Source organism: Sminthopsis crassicaudata, chromosome 4 (genome assembly GCF_048593235.1).
Source record: "Sminthopsis crassicaudata isolate SCR6 chromosome 4, ASM4859323v1, whole genome shotgun sequence".
Classification (NCBI taxonomy): Eukaryota; Metazoa; Chordata; class Mammalia; order Dasyuromorphia; family Dasyuridae; genus Sminthopsis; species Sminthopsis crassicaudata.
The window spans coordinates 401,848,276-401,865,461 of record NC_133620.1 but is presented as its reverse complement, the minus strand read 5'-3'; the positions used below and the strand labels follow the sequence as shown (position 1 = coordinate 401,865,461).

Here is a 17,186-nt window from a genome sequence, read left to right as displayed (position 1 = left end):
GTTACTGTCCTCAAGTTCACCCCATTCTCACTATCTGGAAGCAAAGAAAGGGATGCCAGGGGATAATGGAGGAGCCACAATGTGGCTTGTGGCCACAGACTCCCATCTGCCACAGACTCTGGGCTGCCAAGAGGGAGGGAGGAAGAGAAAGGGAGAGGGAGAGAGGGAAAGGTGTGGGTGAGTAATGGGGACAGACTGAATTTTCTGCTCAGGAGATTTGTGTGTATTCTTTCTGCTGCTCCCCAGGTGCACACATATCAGTGTTCTGTCGGGCTGGGTGAGATAAGAGAAAGGTTCACAGTTCAAAGGTGATTTTGATCTCTTAGAACCAAACAGCCGAGGGAATAACAAGAAATGCTGCCAAACTAGCAGAGGCTCCCACCCCTGGGCACCAGGAAGCAGCTCTTTCTCTAATATAGGGAGGCTGGCAAGCCAACTTGGCAATATGCCTTCATTCGTTTTGGACATGTGTGTAACAGGGAAAACCCTGGGTTTGAATCCCAGCTGGCAGTGTGACCATGGGAAAATCACAACTTATCTGAGTTCCCATTCACTTATATTAAAAGGAGGGCCAGGTTAAATCATTGGTCTTCAGAGAAGGGGGTCACAGTGATATGCCTGTAATTGGCCAACTTATAGGGAAGTAGGGAGATGTCACATGCCAAGATACTCAAAATAATCAGTCATGGGCTTTGTCTCCAGTATGAACAACCACAGTTCTTTTTCCGTCCTGCAGATGCCCAACTTTGCCCCTTCTGATCCAGACGTGAGTCTCTCAGGGCAATTATAACCTAACCCCATACCCAGCAGACCCCCACAGCAGTTGCATCGATACCACTGAAAAATTCACAGTAGCCACATCCCTGGACCTCCCAGATCAATGAGTGCCTATGGCACTCACCGCCTTAAAAGGCAGACTCTCCCCTCCCTCCTTTTTTGCTTTAAGTAGAACAGAACAACTCAAACAGGATGGATAGGTTATGATCTGTCATAAAACTCATTACGTTTTTTCTCCATAAACTTACCAACTTTCAAATTCCTGTCCCTGATAAAGATACCACTATTCTTCCAGACAACTAAGCCTTTGTAAGCGCTCATTCTCCCTCCCCTTACCTCCAGCCATTTCTGCCACTGCAAAATCACTCGATTCTTTGCCCCTTTACACTGTTACCTATTTTGGACTTCTTCACCTCTTGCCTAGACTTCTGCAAGAGTCTGCCCCTCTCAAATCCACCCCCAAGTACCTGCCAATATGAGTTTCCTATCACAGCTTTGACCATGTTACTCCAGTAATCTCCATTCATTGACTCTTGGACTAAATCTTCTTTCCATCTTTGTCTCCTCTTTTTAATTTCCATTTTTATGCAAATTTTATAATATAATTATTAGTGTTTGTAATGTATAAACAACTATATAAATATAATTACATATATATATATATGCTCAGAAATCTTTTCCTAATAGGGATGCATCATCCCAGAAAAGATGGAGAGACTGCAGGACTGAAAGTCCCTGTCCCTTCCAGATCTAAATATTCCACTGGCACCGCCTGCAGGGCAGTGGGAAGAATGCCTCCTTTCCATGTTCCAAGTCTGCTCTCCTGAAGGAAATTGTTAGAATAAATTCAGCCCTTACACGATCATAATTCATAGATTTAGAATTGTAAAAGACGTTAGAAGCCAGAGAATCTGACCTTTTCTTGCTATAGGCGAGGTGGCTGTGGCCCAGAACTAAGCTAAGTGACTTGCTACCCACCTAGCAAAAGTCAGAGATGGGAGTCAGAAACAGGTTTCCTGTCTACTCCCAGGCTCTGTGCAGGCTCCCATCCCACCTTCTCTGCTCCAGCTGACGTCCCTGCATCTGACAGCCTGTATCCTTTTCCTTCTTTGCTCAATCCCAGTCCCAAGGGAGGAGACTATCACAGGCTATTGGCAGCAGTAGCCCCTGCCTGGCAAATGTTCTAGACTGGGAGAAGTCCGGGGCTGGAAAACCAGCAGCTCTCTCTACCCCTCGGCTCTTCCAAGACAATGACACTGCCCACCTGATTTCCCAAAGTAGGGCCAAACCATCCTTCAGAAATGGAAGTGCATGTGAGAGAGAGAGAGACAGAGACAGAGACAGAGACAGACAGAGACAGAGAAGGAAGGAAGGAAGAGAAAGTAAAGGAGGGAAGGAAGGAAGAAAAGAAGGAAAGAGAGCGAGAGCGAGGGCGAGAGAGCTCGGAAAAGCAGTTGACTGCCCTTAGTGCTTTTGCCCAGGAGTGAGGGAAAGCAGCCTGGAGACAGGATTGAAATACTTAAATGAGGGCTCTTGCACTAAGAGACCCAGAGAAAGAAGCTCGGGACAGAATATTAAAAACAACTGTTTCTTTTTTGACTACATCCCCAGCATCTAGCACCCAATAGGCTCTTAATAAACGTTGGCTGGTTGATGGATTCCTCACTTAATTAGCCACAGAACCACAAAAGACCAGAAAAATCTTTCCCTTTGGTCTGAATAAACAAACAGAGGTCTGGCCAGACAGCACAGACAAGCCCAAGGCTTAATGGTCCTTGTAGCAGTCAGATGACAGGGACCAGAGACAGAGAGTTTAACAATCCTTGGAGCAATGTCAGACGACAGAGACTGGAACTGAGGTTCCACACAACTGGCGGACTTGTGATGTGAAGCAGAACTCATTGAGAAATCAAGGATGGCCCTGACGCAAGTGAGGGATGGAAGGTTGTCAGGGAGAGCTGGGAAAGATGTAAGATGCACTCCATTCATTCAAGAGGCAGACTGAAAACTAGAAGGGGCCCTGGAGGTATCCTGCCCCAAACCTTTTTTAGTTATGTGGAAACTGAGGCTCAAAGAGTGACCCCCTCAATCTCATTCCCCAGGTAACTAATGGTAGTCTGAGTACAAGCTGAGGGTCCCTCATTCCAGAGGAGGTGCTCCTTCCAATAACTGAGTCAAACTTCTGTGTGGCTAGGGAAGAAGGATCAAAGGCACTAGGACAGTCACCAGAAGCAAGCTATTGCTGCTTCTTGTTCTTGGTTTCCAAAAAGGACCCTAATATGGCAGGGGAGAGGAGTTAGATTCAAGTGAGGGAAGGCTGTGCAAGGTCTCCTGCCTCACTTTCCCCTCCGGGCCATCAGTGGCAGAATTTAAATCAGGAAGATACAGCTATTGGTCCAAGGCAGGGGTATATGTTAGAGGGAGGAAGCTTACACTCCACATAATCCCAAAGCAGGGAGCGAAGGAGAAGAGGGCCAGGGGGAGGATCAAGTCAGGAAAAGACTAGCTGGCCATTGTGCACTCTCCGTTCCATGCTTTATTAAGGGGCCATCAACTTCATCTTTGTACCATTATCTTTTTCTCACAACATATTCCCTGGGAGAACTGGCTGGCAGTGTCACTGACACCGTCAGGCAACAGTAAGAAAGCATAACCAACAGAAGCAGTAAGGCAACTGTAGGCAGGGAGCGGTGGCACTGTGGTTGCAGTCAGCACTGGACCCAAGAACCAAAGAGATGGGCTTTGAAACCACGTTCCCCTCCATCACCACTGCCCTGGAGGCTACAGGAAAGTCTAGACTCAGCACAGAATAAACTGGGACTCCCTGGCAGGTGGGAAGACAAGAGTGGGAAGATTGGACAATGAGCAGTCCCCTTCTTCTGACCAAGAAACCTACCCAGTAACCTTTGTCTCTGAAGGCTCTTTGCATACAACTGGAACATGTGTACTTGGTATACGCATGTGTGCTTGGATATGCGTGTTAGTGCAAGGGCTCAGGAGGGAGAAAACCTGCTCCAGCCCATCCTGGCCTCAGTCTCTTAATCCCAGTACTTGTTCTAGTCCCCTGGATTATTTGTCCAGGGTCACGATGCTAACATGAACCCTTAATTAAAGTACATTATTGCAGACAGTGAGCTAAATATGCTGGCACCACAGAGGCAGCACTGCCAGGGGACAGGGCTGGAAGGGAAAGCCCTCTCCAAAGGGGCTATCAGAGTCCAGAAAGCCGGGGTTGCCTCTCTTACTGGTCATCCAGTAGATGTCAGCTGAGCAGATTGGGGCAGAGACTTTAACAATCCTCTCAGGTCCCTGACTTTGTGAGCCATTTAAGCTCATCCTGTCCTAGGAAAATGGTGCTTAAAATGGGTCAAAAAAAAAAAAAAAAAAAAGGAGGAGGAAGCTGAGGTGCTTGGAAACCAAGCTGCAGTCTGTCCATCTTCTCCTTCTCCCCAGAGCCAGACTGAAGGCTCTATCCCAGTCATCCCCATTTTGGGTTAAGTTTATCTCAGTCATCCAAGGAAGGAGCAAAGTCTGAAGGCTTTGGAGAGTCCTGTCCAGGGAGGGTCCCACTGATGTTCTGGATGGCGCCATATGTCTGCTGATCCTGCGGGGACAGGGAAGTCTTCTCCGAAGCCAAGCCGTTCAGGACCCTGGGCACATACATCTGTTGACAAAAAGAGGAGGTGGGACTTTGGCTAAAGTCCCTGGCTAAGTCTCTCCACCTGTCCCAGACCCCAATCTAACCCTTCACCCCTAATACTTGGAAGGGGAAGAGAATAAGCATTTATATAACACCTACTATATACCAGGCACTGGGCTAATCACTTTACAAATATTATCTCATTTGTTCCTGCCAGGTAGATGCTGTTTTTACCTTCACTTTATTTTACAGTTGAGGAAACAGGCAAACAGAGCTTAAGTGGCTTGCCCAGGTTTCATACAGCTAGTGTCTGAAGCCAAATTTGAATCCAGATCTTTCTAACTCCAGACCTAACCCTTCATATTCCCAGCACCAAAGTTAGAACGCTTCCAACTGTACAAAGGTTTAAACGAGACCTGTGAGCATTTTAAAGCTCTGCCCATAGTTCTTCCCACTCTAATACAACACTGACCCCAACTATAGGAACAAGGATTAATTGTTAAGGATTAGTTAAGGAACTAATCTGTAACAAGGATTAGTTAAGTTCCTTTAACTAAGGAACAAGGACTGATATCCACAATTGATCCTATCTTTTCTTTAAAAGTGGTGAATATATTTTTAAAATTTTTGTTGTTTTTTTAAAATTTTTATTCTGAACATAAATAAAACAAGTATTTCCACAAGATAATAAATTTTGGGGGGAAAAAGATGATATTGCATTAAAACTGCAAATTTGTTGTGTATAGTTTGCTATTCTTTTTTTTTTCTTTCCTAGTCATTTTATATATTATTTATTTTTATTTATTTTATATTATTAATATTATTGTGTTATTTATATTTATTACATTTTTATTTTCCCCAATATATATACTTTTTTTTTTGGTTATACATGTACATTCATTTTTTTACATATTTTCTTATGAATCATGTTGGGAGAGAAAAGCCAGAGCAAAATGGAAAAACCCAAAGTGACTTAGGTTATTACTGCTTTACTGTTATTAGTATTTTAGGAGTAGATGTCCAACCTTTGAAGGACACCTCAGAAAGAATTACTCCCAGGTTTCCCCCACCTTCATAGTGTGTTCCCCAGTGAGTTCTCTCCATGGTGTAAATCATTTGCTACTTAGGAGACTTGGTCATTATTCAGTTGTGTCCATCTCTTAGCGATCCTATGAACTATACTGTCTGTAGAGTTTTCTTGGCAAAGATAAAGTTACTACAGTAACTACAGTTACTACAGTAACAATTACAGTTACTACAGTTACAAAGCTAGTAAGTGTCTGAGGCTACATTTGAATTCGGGTCTTCCTGATTCAAGGTCCAAGGCTCTATTCACTGAGGCACCTAGTTTGGGGGTGGAGGAGTAGAAAAGGTCACTGAGCTTATTTTTCATCAGCTCTAAAATGAGAAGTTTGGACCAGAAGGCTCTTACAGTGCCCCCCGCCTTTATAGCCATATTCCTATGACCTAGGAAGCACAAGGCTTCACACATAGTAGATGCTCAGTAAATCCTAGTTAAGGAGAACAAAATCAGAGAGCCCTGTGATTCTCCTCCGTCAAGCCAGAGGGTTACATGTCTTAACTCTGCAGAAAAAATAAATGAGCACAGAGATCTGGGAGGGGAGACAAAACTTAATGTGATCATTTTGGAACAGCCCAGGAAGATGCATTTTCTTCTCTGGGCTACAAAGCATCTGAAAGACAAGGGACTGATTGTTGATGAGCGTTATCTTGCTTTATCAGAGAATCAGACGAATCTGTTCCATAATGATTGATTCTCGTGTGCCCGTAGTGTTCCCGTGTGCCAGGATCCCATTAATCTGAGCAATGAAGCAAACGACAAATCCTACTACTACTATCACTATTACTCCTAGTAAAAGTGGTGACTTACAGCAGCTCTGGGAGGCAGGCGTCCGTCTGTTTCATTTCCTTTGTCGTTTGCCGATTCATCTGTCTATAGACGACAACAAAAATTGCAACGATAAACAAAACCAATTGTCCCGAACTGACACCCTCCAAACAAACAGCCTATTAACACCCAGAATAACAGCACCAGCTGGCACCAGACTCTCATCTGAAGTAGAGATAGAAGACTAGGGGAGGGGTGATGAAGAATGGGGGACGGGGAGAAGGTGGTGTAAAGAATGCTAGATTTAAAAGATCTGCATTCAAATCCCAGCTCTGAAGTCTCTAAACTGGGTGACTTCTACTTACAACCAAACCCGAGCCCCAGGTCCTTATATAAAATGAAAAGATTTGGGGGAACTGGAATGGGGACCCTCTTTTTTTTTCTACCTAAGTCATCCCACCCCACTTAAAGTAAAAATAGAATATTCAGAAGAACAGTTAGTGGATAACAAACATGAGTCTCCACTGCTCTTCCTTGTCCACGATGGGGGTCATCTCACCTTGTAATTGAGGGGACTGAGGTGCTTGAAGCAGCCAAAGCAGGTGTAGCCTATGCAGGCGGCTATGGTGAGCAACACTGCCAGTAGGGTAAACAGGCTTGTGGGTGCTCGGAAACCTGAGGATTAGAAACAAACCTCAGCATTGGAGAATGAGCCGGAGCCAAGAGGGGAAGGAGGGAGGGGACCCCACGCTCTCAGATCTCGAGAAAGGAAGACCTTCATATGGTAGGAAGCTCCCGACAAAACCAAAGCAGAAAACGTCAGCCCCCCCTTATCGATGTGTGAACTCCTGGGCTATTCCCCTCACCTTGCAGTGAAGGTGATCTGAAACCTTCCCTATACACCCTCTGCCCCAAAGAAACCTGGTATCAATCCTTTAGAGACAGTGAGATAGCTCGGTACAGTGGGAAAAGCTGTGGATTTGGATCCCAGCCCTGCCACCTTCTCCCTATGTGATACTGGGCAAACCTCTCTGCACCGAAAAGTTTCCTTCCCTGTACAGTGAGGAGGATGACAGGAAGTCTCTTCCACCTCTAAATCTATGATCCTGTGATCTTTTATTTTATATCATCCCTTCCAAAAGAATGTAAGCTCCCTGAGAGTAGGGACCATTTCACTTTTGTCTCTGAATCCTCAATGCCATCGTTTTGTCCAGTGGGGACACAGGCCTACAAGTTGGGTCCTTCCCACTATGGATTGCTTCTATGTACCGAATGGCTTGGAAACTGACTTTGCTGAAGACCTCATCCAAGCACAGCCAGGAGCCATCTTTAAGTTAAGCTGTTTTCTGATTGAACCATCAATTAGATGTCTTAAAACCAGCAAGAGATCTGATTGGCTGGTTCACAGGGACAACAGTTTCCAAATCCTACATGCTAAGGCTGTAAGCTTTCTAAGAAAGGCTTAGGACAAGCCTGGAATCCATTTGTCTCTTCACACCATCACAGAATCAGAGCAGGAAGGGGCCTTAGTCAAATTCCCCCAGTTTTACAGATGAGGAAATGCGTTCTACTGAAGTAAAGTGACTAATCCAACACCATCAAATCGGGACTGCTTCCAGTTGGTCTGACTCCTGATTTTTCTTGCTTTGTTTTTGGGAATCCTTTCCCCCATCCAGAGCCACAATTCCACTACCTCATGGAGAGCAGTGGCTGGATTGACTTCAGTTGGGACAGAAGTGCTTGAGTATCACTGCCTTTCATAAGCATGGTCAGGGCTACTCACCTAACCTCAGGAAGGAGAAAAAATACAGCCAGAAGAGGCAGAGGATGGGTGCAGCCAGGGCCTGGTTCACAGCAGCAAAATGGATCTTTTTTTCCAGTTTGGTAGGGAGGTAGGCAAAGTAGAGGTTGTGTCGATCCACCATGTGCTTGAGGAGGATGTAGATGAGACCTGTGAAAGGGGGGTGGGGATCAAAGGATCAGGGTGCAGAAGCAAAAAAGGGCCAGATCTGTGGCCACCGGGTCATCTGTCCTGTCCCAAATGTCCCAGTGCCCCTACCACATCCAATCACAGGAGAGAGGGACAGTCAGGGATAAGCCAACTGACTTATCCCCATTTCAATTTCAATAGAAGATTGCGATTTCCCATGGCTACTAGGGAAAGCCAGTTGCTATATGGTAGGATCTGTCCTCAAATGGCACTTTCCCAGGACAAACTCCTTTCCAAACTACAACTGAGAATTCTCTTTTGTATTTCAAAGGATACTGAGGGAGGGGAGGGGAAGTACTCACCAAAAGGGACAATGAGGGGGCAGGTAATACTGTAAGCCATGATGACAGTAAAAACACATAGCATCCATGCGTACATAGCTCCAAACTCATACTCAAATGCCTGATGCTGGAGGTCAGAAGGAAAGAAGTGTTAGAGAGGAAAGCAATGACCAAACTCAGAGAGCTGTCTCACTTCCCAACTACTAATGTTATACCAAAGGGTAATTAAAAAAAAAAAAAAAAGAAAGAAAAAAAGAAAAAATGAGAAGTGTACAATGGAAGATTTTAGATATAGGAAACAGCCTGCCTGATGCTAGCTAACTGGAGTGGCCTTGGGGCAAATCACTTAACCAAAGTGACCTAATTTCCTCTTCAGTAAGACAAGGAGATTGGACTAGATTGTCTCCAAGGCCCCTTTCAGGTCTAGAACTTTGATTTTGTGAAGAACAGCTCTCTTTCTACAAACAAACCCCCCCCTTTCAATCTTGCCATAAAGTCTTCCTGAATACACTGTCCTGTGGAAGAAGAATAGAAGAAGAAGAATTCACACAAAGATATCTAAACATGCCTTTGTTCTGACGGCTCTATGGAGGTATAGTAATAAAGTGACAAGTTGCTCTTTTCTTTCTTTCACCCAAATTAGTTTTTTTTTTCTTTCTTTCTTCCTTCATCTCTTCCTACCCTCTTTTCTTTCTCTCTTTCTCTCTGTCTTTCTCTCTTTCTCTCTTTTCTTTTGGAGTTAATCAGGTTAAGTAATCACACAACTAGTATCTAAGACCAGATCTGAATTCACATCCTCTTGACTCCAAAGCTGGTGCTTGACTATCTAGCTGTTCCTCCACCCTAATATCTTTAAAAACTGTCTAACAATAACGTTCCCTATTTCTGTGGGATAGAGAGCAGATATTATTATCCATAGGAGGGGGAAAACTGGGATGCAGGTGGGGGTGCTGGAGCCAGCTTGCACTGGCTTGGGAAGAGCCAACTGTTACATTTTCAGTATAAATATTTACATAACAGAAACTGGCAACTGTTAACAAATCAAGACTTAGTTTGCTGTTTTGTTGCCTGTTTAGACTTAAGAAAGTGTTAGAGAAAATGCTAATAATGTAAATTAAAATGAAAAGTTTATGAGCATGGCTTTTTTTCTGTTTTGGTTTTTAGAGAGCCAGTATACCTCGAGATGCTAACAATCTGCAAATCTTAAAGGTAGCAATGCTAATTTGTAGAATTACAAGGGAAGCCAATTATACTGAAATTCAATTTTCAAACATTTTCAGTAATAATAGCTAGAATTCATACGAGTAGCTAGGTGGTACGGTGGATAGATTGTTAGAGTTAGAAAGACCCTTCCCCTATTTTCCTGTTTCCTTATCTATAAAACGAGCTAAAGAAGGATCTCTATATCTTAGCATTATCTCTGCCAAGAAAACCCCAAATGAGGTTACAGAGGGGGGACCCCAAATTGGGACACGACTGAAATGACCAAACAACAAGCATTTCTATGTAGTTTTAAGTTTCACAAAGCTATGCAAATACTTCGTTTTATCCTCACACCATCTTGAGAGATAGATAATATTATTATCTTTTTGTACATGAGAAAACTGAGGTAAACAGAGGTTAAGCAAGTTGCCTAATGTCATACAGCTAATAAGTGGCTGAGGCTGGATCCATGACCAAGATTAAGAACTGAGCCCCAAGTTAAGAACCCCTGATCTAAGTCTAATTCCTTCATTTTACAGAAGAGGAAAATGAGATTCCCCTGAAAGTTAAGTGACTTGCCCAGTCACAGAGATAATAAATAGGGGCTATTATTAGGTGGCACAATGGAATCAGGAGGACCCGAGTTCAAATCTAACCTCAGACATGCTGTGTGATCCTGGGGAAGTCACTTAACCCTAATCACATCCAAAAACAAAACAAAAAAAAAAAAAAAACACCGCAAAAAGATAATAAATAGCAAACCCAAATTTTATGATTCCAAATGTATTACTCCTTCCCACTCCATTACTAACTTCCTAGTGCACTGAGAGTGACTGCAATGTATTATTCACTATTTCCAGTACTCTGCCTGGACAAATCCTAAGTTCCTTGAGGGCCAGGTCTGTCTAGTCTGCATCTCTCGCTCCTTCCAGAGTGTCCACGCAGTTGTTTAAGTGGCCACTGAGAGGAAGAAGGTAAGAGAGGAGAGGATACCGTCTATCCCCAGCACCTGTTTGAGGTTTCTTCGGTCGGCAGCTGTCTTGGCCATGATCATGCGGATGGTATAAAGAATGAGACCGGGCAGCCGCAGGAGCTCCATGCCGTTGCCAATAAAGGCAGATGCGATGACATAGTTCACAAAGAAGGCTCCTTGGTCAGGCAGGAAGACACACCTAGGGGAAAGCCTGGGTCAGAGGCAAAGCAGGAGACTGGGGGCAAGGGAAGGGCCTAATAAAACAGAAAGGGAGGGAGGGTTTGACCACTCCCTTGGGGAATAATCTTTTGGGGAGCTAAGCCATGACGCCGAACACACAGAGGCAGGCAGGGAGAGTCCTTGGAAAGGACAGTAGGCATGTGGGCGTAGGAGTGTGCTCGCGGCATATGTCTCAGCTAGTCAGGCAAACAGATCCCACAAGGACAGCAGTTCAGTGTTACAGCTTAATTATCCTGCTGCTTCCCTTCCCAAGTGTGCCCGCTCCCCCAAGTGGATGAGTTTGCTGTAAATAAGGTTCAGAGGATGAATAAGGCTCTGGCTAATTGAGTTTTATCCCCAGAAAATTAATAACATTTCCATAAGCACAGTAAAAAGTGGATCAGCTCACAGTTATGCTGACAAGGAAGTCACTGTACACACCTATCCCAAGGGTGACTGAAATCCCAATATGAGCCAACGAAGCCTAAGACTTTTTTTTTTTTTTTTTAATTTGTTTGGTTTTTTTGGAGGGGGTGGATGGAAATGAAGGAGGAAGGATGAAGGAGGAAAAATATCTTTTGAAGCATAAATTTCAACTTGAAAGTTTTTGCATCAGGTTCCCCCTTCATCCTCTGTAGGATATTTGGCCTTCATAGTATTCCAGATAAATGGGTTAAAGAACATGGGATAGGGATGTGGGAATACACTATGTATATCACTTACTCTAATCTGATTGAGGTCTCAGAGGAAGCTTTGTCAAATAGCCACCGGAAGAAAAATCTAAACTGGAATAGAAATGGATCCATTGATATTATTTCCATTATCCACAGTCAGACAGACAGACATACACATACACACACGCACACACTCTCTCTCTCTCTCTCTCTCTCTGTCTGTCTCTTTCTCTGTCTCTCTGCTCTCTGTCTCTCTCTCTATATACACATTTCTCCTCCAATCCAAAAACAGGCCCAATAGCAGGAGCTATATCTGCTCTTTGTAAGGAATTCCAGAAAGTTAGAACTGGAAAAGACCTAATCTAATCCCTTCATTTTATTTCTTTTTCTTCTTCTTCTTCTTCTTTTTTTTTTTTTTTTTTTTTTTTTTTTTTTTTAGTGCTTTAAGGTTTTTTTTTTATAATGGTTGTAGCTTTTTAGAAAAATTTTAAACCATACACACCAAATAAAGAATATTATATGGAAATTGTATACACATTTGTGTATATATACATATATATATATATATACTCACAAAAAAGAATATGTATATGAAACTGGCAGTCTTGATTTTCCTTTTTATACAATAAATACAATCTTATACTTTCAAAACTCTTCTGTTTGTCTATGTTTGCTTCTAGACTTTTTTGGGGGGTTTCCTTCTGTATATTTAAAAAAAATGTTTCAATAATACGTTTTCTTTCTTTTCTTTTGTAACCTTATTACTAGTGTCTGTCTTCTCATCTTGCCTCCCTACCAGTGAAAAAAGAAAAACAAAACTCTGATGACAAATATACAAAATCAAACAAAACAAATTCTTAAGTAGCTTGGTCCTAAAATATATGACTCATTTCACAAACTTGAGTCTTTCTTTGTCAAGACTTGTAATCCCTCCTTTTTTACAGCTATCAAGGCTTATCCAGGATAAGAGCCCTATCCAAGGTCATCCTACTAGTAAAAAGAACTGGGATTCAAACACAAGTCTCCTAACTAGGGGTCTATGGCTTTTCCCATCATACTGTGCTGCCCCTCAGTTGTAACTTTTAAATAGGACACCTGTGGTCAATGACGAGAACTTCCCTAAGTGACATGGTTAAAAGGTGGGTTTGCTTTTAATTATCAAAGTAAAAAGAGGGGGAAAATTAAATCTCTCTTTGGATAAGTTAATGCCTAATTCTAAATGAAGCCCTACAGTCATATTATAAATAGGCAAAAATGAAAAAAATAAAAATACTCATAGATCCATGCCAATGAAATTCTATGTTTTTATGGGAAAGAAGTGGATCTCACGGTGGAAAGTGATGTTTTATACCTGGTAAGTCCCAGAGAAGGGAGAATCAGCACCATGAAGATCAGGAAAATGTATACTTTGATCATCATTATTCTGTTTTCTCCTGACCTAAAGAAAAGAAAAGGTGAGTGTCCCAAAGATTTCCACCCTGCCCTCCAATGTTCCTTTTCAATGTCCCTTATCATGTGTGTATGGGCCAAAACCACTTGTCTAAGAGGAGGAAGGCACCCTGCTCACTCACTTGGTCCAGTGGGACTCCAGCAGTGTGGAGTAGTAAACAATGGAAGGCAGCAGTGCAGAGAAGGACCACAGAAGGAGGGTTGGGAAGAACTGACTGATTACTGGATCCTATGGAATAAGAGTCAGAGTAAGTCTCAGCAAGAACAGGCATAATAGGGTCCACAGGATGCCATCCCCACTGGGAAAGGAGCTGCTGGTATCAGCATTCAATGCCTCTGGGAGGCAGGGTAAGGGTCTGAAATGAACAGCTGACAATTAATTGAACACCAGAATGAAAGAGAAACAAAATCCACAAAGACATATGTGGGTGGGGGGAGAGAAATGGAAATGTGGAGACCTCAGCCAAGCCAATTCCAGGAAAACCAATGATTACATCCTCAAGCTGAAAAGTGATGCAGTAATTGAACTCCATTCAGATAAGGGATGATGCTTGAACTGGGAATCAGGTGCCTTGGATCCCACTGATCCAGTTTTGCTACTAGGTTTGATTGAGTGACTCTGGACAAGTCATTCCACTTGACACAGCCTCAGTCTTCCCATATGTGATATAAGAGTGGTTGAACTAGACAGGTATGACCACGCACAAGTCACTTAACTTGTGATAGAACCTCAGTTTCTTCATCTGTTTAATAGGTGATCATAAGTCATAGCTTATGCGACAGGGATAATGTTGTGGTTCAAATGGAAAAACGCATGTAAAAATGCTTTTGCAAATGCTAAAGTAAGGTAAATCAATATCAGTTATTTTCAAAGGCTTTCAAAGTAGGAAGAGCACTCAAAGAAGCCAATCCCCTCATTTTACAGATAAGGAAACTGAGCGACAGAACAATTAATGATTTGCTCAGGATTACATTGCTAATAAGTGATGAGAAAAATTTCAACTCAATTCTTCCAACATTCTATTCATTATACCATACATCCATCTCCTACTTCATTATCATAAATATAATTCTCATAGATTCTTAGTCTTAAATGATAAGGATTTTTTATCTTTTCTACCCAAGACTCTAGAGACAAGTATGACCCCTTCATCTTTCTCATTCTTGGCTAGTGCCTTCTTATTTCAATTACTATACCAATTTCTTCCTCTTTCTCTCTTTCCTTCTCATCTTCACCTGTTACCCCCATCTTCCCACCTCCAACAAAGTATGTTAGAGCGAGCACTCACATTTAGGGCATGAATGGGTTTGGTGACATTGAACTTGTCCATGGTGGAGAGAATGATCGAGGGAGTGGTCAGGAAGAACAATACCACCGAGAGGATGAAATTGATACCTGTCCACTGAAACCACCATCGGAGGCCCTGAATAGAAAGATTCTTCCTGTGGGAGAAAGGAAGACAAGGAAGAGAAGCTCATTTTCAACGTTTCCCGACTCCCCTCAATATTTCCTGCTAGGAGCAGCCCCTGGTGTAGAGATATCACCCAGCCTCAGTTCTGATCCATGTCTAGGGCTTTAGAGGTATTAAATGTCTCTAGACTTTATACAGCCAAGACTGAGGACTATGGAGGATTCCTACTGAGGGATTCAATACAAAACTCTTGACTTCTGGACATGCAGGAGTTAACATAAGACCCACCTCTGAATGGCTTTCAGCCGGAGGCAAGCCAAGCCACTGGATCCCCGCAGGCTTGGAGGGGAAACAAAAGAGGCAAATTCACCCTCCTTGGGTTACCCACTAGATGACATACATGTTTACTTTGTAACTGTAACTTGGAAAACATAGCTGGGGCTGTGGAATGAGTGCTGAGCCAGGAGCCATAAGAAAAAGCAAGCTCTGATTCCTGTTCTGCAGCCTACTAGTCTCATGATGTTTCCTCATCTCTCTCTCTCTATTTATATATGTGTGTGTTTAATTTAAATATATATGTATGCTTAAATAGATTCATGTTTATATATAATTTACATATTGTGTATATAATTTACATGTGTATGTGTAATTCATATATGCATGCTGAATGTGTATATATAATTTACATGTGTATGTGTAATTCATATATGCATGCTGAATGTGTATATATAATTTACATGTGTATGTGTAATTCATATATGCAAGCCGAATGAGTATATATAATTTACATGTGTTTATATTTTATGTGTGTAAATAAAATGCATATGTATATAGTTTTATATGTGCGTGTATAATTTATGTGTATATATATATATATTATATATATCATTTGCATGTGTGGATATATATTTATATATGTATAGCTATAATTTATGTGTGTCCATCTGTGTATATGTACAGATATACATATGTATATGTGTATGTGTATATGTGTGTGTTTACTAATGTAGTCCCCCCTTAGCATATGAATTCCTTGAGGGGAAGTGATGGTTTGTTTTTTTTTCTTTATATTCCTGGAGATGAACATAGTATTGGGCACATAGTAGGTACTGAATTGAACTGAGAAATGTTATCATCCATATTCATAGGGAGACAACTGAGCTAGTAACAAACAAGAAAAATTTCCCAAATTGGAAAAAAGGAGGAAATCTCTGCTCCTTCCCACTCAAAATTAAGCAAGTTTTCCTTATGTACTGTTGTGAAAAAGCAAAGGAGAGAACACTTCTGGCTAGAGGAGGAAAGGCAAGGCTTGGACTCCACAGCATTGGCATATGGCTACAGATCTCTATGTTTCTCCCCCTGCCATCCGTCTTCCCTTTCTTGTTCCTCCCTCCTCCATTTCCTCTCTCTTTTCCTATTAACAGTGCCAGGCACATAGCAGGTACTTAACAAAGGCCTGTTGATTGGTTCTTTCAGCTTAAACCTTTGACCAGGTATTCTTTTTTGATATCATATCCCTTTTTTAACCTTTATCTTTAACTTTGCTCAAAAAATAAATACTTTTCCCCCAGACTAATAATACCATCCCTTTATATTCCTGAATATACAGTGATTAATCCCAGAGCAACCCGTGAAAAGACAGCCTGAAGCAGTCTTAGCTGAAGAGAATCAATCCAGTGTAGTACGCTTACATGAATGAGCTCTAGAATTTTCAATAACAGATTTGTTCGTGCCCATTTTGATCTAGGCTTTTTTTTAAATTTAGTATTTTATTTTCCCCCCATTTGTATGTAAAAACATTTTTTTGTTGTTTTTGTATCACGCTTTGAGCAGCATGGTAAAATCTTTGACTCTGTTCTTAGAATAACATTTTTAAAACATTAAAGGCAATGCTAAATTTCAGTTAAACATTAGCAAAAATAAAGATATTTTTCCTGATATAAATTCATGATCTCCTGAAATCAATCCACAGACCCCAGAATGAGAATTCCTGCCTTGGACCTGTCATGGAGCAGAAGGGCTGGGCAAGCCATGATCTAGGAGAGAGGGGAATGGGATTATAGGCTCCATGTAGCGACTCCAAGGAGCTAAGTCATTAACAGTTTGAACTTCCATCATTTAACCTGTCATAAGGCTACTGCAGAGACAGGTCAGAAAATGGTTAATGAGTTCACTAGGCAGAGTTCCACTAAATTGAATACGTGTGGGTAAGAAGTATTGGGGTAAGAAATGATGGCGTATAAGTCAAAATAGACCTGACACTCATTAACTTTGGAAAAATCACTTAGTCGTACTTGTAAATGGGGATAATAACACCTGCCTGTCATATCTATCTCACAGGTTTATTGTGATGATGGATAGGAAGACTTTAACAAACTTTAAAATTCTATACAAATTTGAGTTATTATATCAACACAGCGGAGTGGGATCCCCAAGAGATTTGTGTCAGACACAACAATGAACAACAGATGCAAAATTCATTGTAATAAATACAAGTCCTTCCCACCAATACCCATCCCAAATCCAGTCCCCTAGGAGTCAGGCTCACCAACAAATGTCTTCTGGATAGGAGGCGAAGGCTACAGTCCAGCTGGAGGTACAGAGTTCTCTGCTGTAGGCCGAAGGCTGTGGCTCACCTTTGCACCTGCAACCCTGACACTTGCAAGCGTTGAAATCCTTGAGGATGCTGCCAAGATAAAAGACAGACTGGAACACATCC

General features: G+C 42.1%; 1 protein-coding gene across 1 annotated transcript in view; it reads right to left on the bottom strand.

Annotated features, from left to right (window-relative positions):
• Nucleotides 1-3,295: 3,295 nt before the first annotated feature.
• TMEM63A (transmembrane protein 63A) overlaps nucleotides 3,296-17,186 on the bottom strand; it is a 40,938-nt gene continuing 27,047 nt past the window's right edge. The window contains exons 14-25 of the mRNA XM_074262626.1: nucleotides 17,016-17,153; nucleotides 14,345-14,498; nucleotides 13,178-13,284; nucleotides 12,958-13,044; nucleotide 11,799; nucleotides 11,656-11,717; nucleotides 10,750-10,912; nucleotides 8,559-8,664; nucleotides 8,050-8,217; nucleotides 6,826-6,941; nucleotides 6,309-6,371; nucleotides 3,296-4,441 (exon numbers count right to left, since the gene is read on the bottom strand). Of these exons, the coding sequence (XP_074118727.1) occupies nucleotides 4,283-4,441; nucleotides 6,309-6,371; nucleotides 6,826-6,941; nucleotides 8,050-8,217; nucleotides 8,559-8,664; nucleotides 10,750-10,912; nucleotides 11,656-11,717; nucleotide 11,799; nucleotides 12,958-13,044; nucleotides 13,178-13,284; nucleotides 14,345-14,498; nucleotides 17,016-17,153 (1,324 nt within the window). The 3' untranslated portion in view covers nucleotides 3,296-4,282. The remainder of the gene's footprint in view (nucleotides 4,442-6,308; nucleotides 6,372-6,825; nucleotides 6,942-8,049; nucleotides 8,218-8,558; nucleotides 8,665-10,749; nucleotides 10,913-11,655; nucleotides 11,718-11,798; nucleotides 11,800-12,957; nucleotides 13,045-13,177; nucleotides 13,285-14,344; nucleotides 14,499-17,015; nucleotides 17,154-17,186) is intronic.